Source organism: Gavialis gangeticus, unplaced genomic scaffold, assembly GCF_001723915.1.
Source record: "Gavialis gangeticus isolate Ggan-Ray unplaced genomic scaffold, GavGan_comp1, whole genome shotgun sequence".
Lineage (NCBI taxonomy): Eukaryota > Metazoa > Chordata > Crocodylia > Gavialidae > Gavialis > Gavialis gangeticus.
Genome location: NW_017729030.1, coordinates 51584692 through 51589963, shown reverse-complemented (window position 1 = coordinate 51589963; position 5272 = coordinate 51584692). Strand labels below are relative to the sequence as shown.

Sequence of the window (5272 nt, the reverse complement as noted above, 5' to 3'; positions counted from 1 at the left end):
ATCCCTTTTCATATTTTTTGAAAGGCCTCATTACTTCTGATATGGAACAGAAACAAATTCCAAAACATCAGATTTTTTTGGAAAAACAATCCATCCAATAATTAAATAAAGGATTTATCATAATCTGGTGATTTTTCATGAGATAAAAAGATAGTGGTCATAAAGTATGTCCATTGTAAAAACTGGCTACCTAATAAAATTGAGTGATGCTTTTGTTCTAAGAAATGGAGTTTGAGGTAAACTTAGGGTTACTGGGACAGGAGATGGCAAAAATTTAGATAACTAAGAAATGCAAAATTTTAAATGGACATGTTTCAAATCATTTCATAATCTTCTGTTATCTCCTAATGCTTTTGAGCATTATGTAGTGTCTGCATAGACTTGTACTGAGAGAAAACCAACTGTGTTGTAAATGTTCAAAAGGGATCTGAGGGTATGGACAAAATGTTAGGTGCTTTAAAAGGGAGGAGATGCTTCTTGGGGATGCATACCAATTGTTACTATCTTACTGTTACATTTTCATAAGCCTGTAACAATACAGGGGAGCCAAATCACCCTAAATTTAACCTTGGATTTAAAGTTGAAGCAGTTGTGTTATATTTATATAGTTGCAGAATCATGAAAAAGTCACAGTTATGTCAGAATACCTTGTGTGGATATCCTCTGATATTGATATAATTGTTACTTCTGTCTGTACCCTGCAAAAACTGACAGATGATGTACGTACAGCAGCAACTGGGAAGACTGTATTCAATATCCTATTAATAGAATTGATGCATGAAACATAACTCTAAATGTAGCTACTTTCCTTCCTTTACAGACAAGTATTAGGTGCATTTTTATTTCTCTTCACTGTTAATGCATAATGAGGAAATTTAACTGATTTTTCATATTCAGTTGTACTTACGAAAACCTTTTAGTGAGTATCAGAACTACAAGATGCAGCAATGCTAAACATATGTATATGAGTATTGATCATATCCTCCTGGATATTCAGGAGGATATGATCAATACTCATTTATGTATGAAGTATGAAGTTTTAATAAATGTATTCAATGGCAATATAATTAAAATATCATTTGGCCATTGTTTGGCAGTAAATTAAAGTTCGTTGTGAAAGAGAGAGAGAATCCATTTATTTCTCTAATTGCCTTTTTTCACCTGAACATATTTTAACATAAATGTAAACATGATGCTTATTAACATGAGAAGTACAGATAACATAAAATTATTACTTCCTGTTATAACCCACAACATACCTTTTTCTTCAAAGTGTGTGCAGTGGCAGTAAGAAATTGTTTGGAGTGTCAGCAGCATACCCAACTGAAACCTAATGCAGAAACTTTAAAGAGTCACAAGACAATTCATAGCCTGACAGGAGCAGGAAAATCTTCAGCAAAGGCAAGTAGATGCCAACATTAAATATAAATAAATAAATTAAGGGTAAATGTGACTACTATATTTATTGCACCAAAGCTAAATGTCTTTATTTTTATTTTTACTATGAACATGTTAAAAAAAGTGAATGTGAAAGTAAATAGAACATCATCAGAAATATATCACACCTAAAGTAGTGATCCAAGTTGTAAAGGTAATATTTAAATACATAGATATTTTGATCTTCTTCAGTGACAGAAGTCGGAACCTGTTTTCAGGTAACTTGGGAGAGAAAATACTTATGTTCTGTCTTCACATAAGACATCTGTGTTTTATGAGCATCTTCAATACTATTCTTAACATGTAGAATGGAGAGCACTCTGTATTTCTTACGCGAACATCTTCCTTCCTCCTTCCACCTCCTTTATCCTTCACTCCCACCATGAAAACTATGAAAGTAGTGAAAGTAATGGTACATATCCTGTTAGTGCTTCTTGGAATAGTACTTTAAACATCTAACATAATTGGTTTCTTCCAAATAGAGTCCAGTCGACATTGTGACAGGTGGGGTTTCTCCAATACGAGACCTTGATAGACTTCTGCAGGATATGGATATTAACCGACTTCGCGCAGTAGTATTCCGAGATATAGTAAGTTATGAAAAGCCGTGCTTTTTGTTTCCAAGTGTTTGCATTGCTCTGAACCAGGGCTGTGTGTGATGCTCCTGCCTTTAACGTGAAAATAAAATGAGCACTATAAATGAGTCGAAATACTTGGAGGATTGAAGCACAAGAACTAGGGGTCCATGACTGAGAGATGTATGCAACAGTACCTTTTATCTCTCGGGTTGTTTAAAATGTTAAGATGTCTATGGATGGGGACAGACATTCAAAAAGCGTGAGCCTGAATTGATTCAATCTTTGCAGGTTAGTCTAATCTGCAGAGAGTGAACCGGTTTGCAAGTGGATAGATGTTTGGCACATGGCTGCAGTGGCTCAAGCCAGAAGTCTGGTGGTGCTAAAGCAGCCCTCCCTTCCACATGAAAGCTGAGCTGAAGAGAGGGGGTGTGGCCAGGCCCTGGCAGTGTCTCCCTGGCAGCTGGGATTCCCAGCAAACAGGGCTGCCCAGCCCCAGAGGGGAGCTCTTCCCTTTCTTCCTCTTCCCCACCTCTGCGGGGCCGGTAGGGGGGCCCTGGTCAGTGCTGGGGGGCTCTTCTCCCTCCTCCTCCCCCCCGTGCAGTGGGGTGAGGAGGGGGCTTCTGTGAGGTTGCTTGGCCCCAGACAGGGAATCTTCCCCCTTCTTCTCCCCCATCACTATGGGGTGAGGAGGGGGGCTCTATGGGATGCTGCCCAGCCCCAGAGGGAGATAAGGCAAGGTCTGCTCCCTCCTCTGCGCAGCTCTGGCTGGAACCGCACCTGTGCCAGGTACGAGCATCCTGGCCTCCCTGCCTGCTGCTGCTGGCAGGCAGCAGGGGCTGTATGCCATGGGGGGAGTTTGTGAGGATCCCTACACCCCCTCACCCCCTGCCCAGCTAAGCTCCGCACTCCCGCTGCCCCTTGGGGGAAGAGGAGGAGGAGGGGGAAGAGTTCCCCCCAGCGTGGAACAGAGCCTCCCCCTGCCCCTCCTGTACCCGCTCTGGAGCTAGGCAGCATCACATGGAGCCCCTCCCTGCTCCCAGCCCCGGGGCAGTGGTGGTGGGGAGGAGGAAGAGTCCCTATCCTGTGCCTCAGAACCCCCCTCCTCACCCTTGGAGGAGGAGGGGGAAGAGTCCCTTCTACCATGGAACAGAGCCCCCCTCCCCACCCTGGGGGACAGCCAACCCAGCATAGCTTTGTTAAGGTGAATGGAGCAGGGAGAAGGGTTGATTCCTCCCTCCATCCCTTCCCTGCAGCCAGGGCCTCCCAGCTCCAGGGGCCACTGCTGTAGCCCCCTCTCCTTTGCTCCCCTGTAGACAGGCAGACCCCGGCTGTGGTGGGGGAAGAGGGGAAGAAGGGAAGAATTAACTTCCTCCCTGCCTACTTTGCCTTAACAAGACCATGCCCACTGGTGTCTCCACTGGGGCTGGTCCCTGCTCCGGCTTGAGAGCAGAGGGGAGGGGCGAACTCTGTTATGGAACAGAGAGCTCTGCCCAGCCCAGAGAGCATGCCAGGATGCTGGGGGTGTCTGGCTTATCTTAAACCAGTAAGGGCCCTGGGACAGACATTGCATAAACTGGTTTGACCCAAATCGTTTAAGTCTGATACTACATTCAACCAGGTTTATCTCAAACCGGTTTTGGCCGTTTTGTAAGTGGTTTATGTGCTCTGAATGTCTGTTCTGTTACAGGTTTAAACCAGTTTCTGATCACTTAAAGTGCTTTATGTGTGATGTCTGTCCCTAGTCCAGGAGCACAAATCTCAAAATTCTTTCTAGGATACATACATATGTATAGTATAAATGTATGCATTTATATACCTATATATACTTAAAATGTTGAAGAGAGGTAAATGTGTTTCTACAAACTCTCATTCTTTTCAGCGAATATCTATACAGCTAGTTGAATAAGAATTTAATTTGTATGTCTTCCAGTTTTTGTGCATGCACACCCTTATACATAACCTCTAATTTATTACATTTCCCCCTTATATTAGTATTTCCAAAGAAATTATTGTTTTTAGTTATCTTGTTTGTGCAAAAATTATGAAGACAAATATGTTGGTTATAATGTGTCTGAGATGTTGGTGAGCACCATTTTGTGTGCTAAAACGTCTTCTGCAACAAGGGAAAGCAAGAAAATTCCCTACTCTATAAAAATTATAGTAATGTCTTCAGCTTACACCTGTGCAGCAGTCATTGGTAGAACAGAACAGAGATTAGGATTTTTGGGGGTGACATCTTTTCTTGGACCATGTGTGTGGTTGGGTAACATTTAGACAAACTTTGAATGCAGAACATTCTTTCACATTTAAAACCTTGTCTAATTTTACCCAGCTATACAGTTAGTCCAATAAAGAAACCTTGCCTTACATAATTCCAGGACCATCATGGCTACAACATCACTCTAATGCTACCGTGATCAAATAGAACTAACTCAATCTCTTAACTTAAGTAAACTCCTCTCAGGACCTTTTCAGGGCAGTGATGGCAGCACAGGCTCTGGGCCCAGGCTGCAGGTGGCTGCAGCGGGGAGTGGGCAGGGGGTGTGCACAGACAGACACACAGCCACAGCCTGCAGGCAGCCAGGAATGTAGCCCAGTGCCTTGTGGAGCAGTGCCTAGCAGGTAAGTGTGTGTGGGGGGAGGGCAGATCGAGGCCCCTGTGGTGAGGGAGGGAGTGGGGCTGGGGCAAATGGGGCCCTGGCATGGGTCTTGGGATGGCTGGAGCCATAGGTGGCTCATCCAGGGTTGTAGGGGGGCTGGTGCTGCTGCCTGCATCCCAGGGGGAGGCCTGTGCCCCCTGGCTTTGTGCATGGGACAGAGGTGGTTGCCTGCTGCTGTTGTCCTGGCAGCCGCATAATGCCATGTGCCTCCCACCACTGGGCAGACAGGGGACGTGGCGCAGTCAGCATGCAGCTTCTGGGGCAATGGCAGCGGGGCGCAGGGCCCAGCCCACAGCAGGCAGCTGCCTCACCACAAGGCTGGGGGGCACGTGCCTCCCCTGGGGTGCACACAGCAGTGGGACCTGCCCTGCGCCCCTGCATGTGCCACCTGTGGCCCTGATTGTCCCAAGACCTGTCCCAAGTTCCCATTCACCCCAGCCCCTGACTCTGCCCCACTCCCTCCCTCACTGTGGGGTCCTTGATCTGCCCCTTCCAGTGCGTTTTCCCTCCCACACACATATCTGCTCAGCAGTTTCTGTGTAGCAGCACAGTAGAAGTATCTTTTAAAGTCAAGGTTTACTCAGCTCCCCCCCCCCC

The 5272-nt window shown here is 45.5% G+C and overlaps 1 protein-coding gene across 11 annotated transcripts in view; it reads left to right on the top strand.

The window, feature by feature from the left end:
• Positions 1-5272, top strand: part of LRBA (LPS responsive beige-like anchor protein) — a 760533-nt gene that overhangs the window by 216801 nt on the left and 538460 nt on the right. For all 11 annotated transcript variants that reach the window (XM_019522192.1, XM_019522187.1, XM_019522186.1 and 8 more), the window contains 2 exons: positions 1274-1401; positions 1920-2027. In XM_019522192.1, the coding sequence (XP_019377737.1) occupies positions 1274-1401; positions 1920-2027 (236 nt within the window). The remainder of the gene's footprint in view (positions 1-1273; positions 1402-1919; positions 2028-5272) is intronic.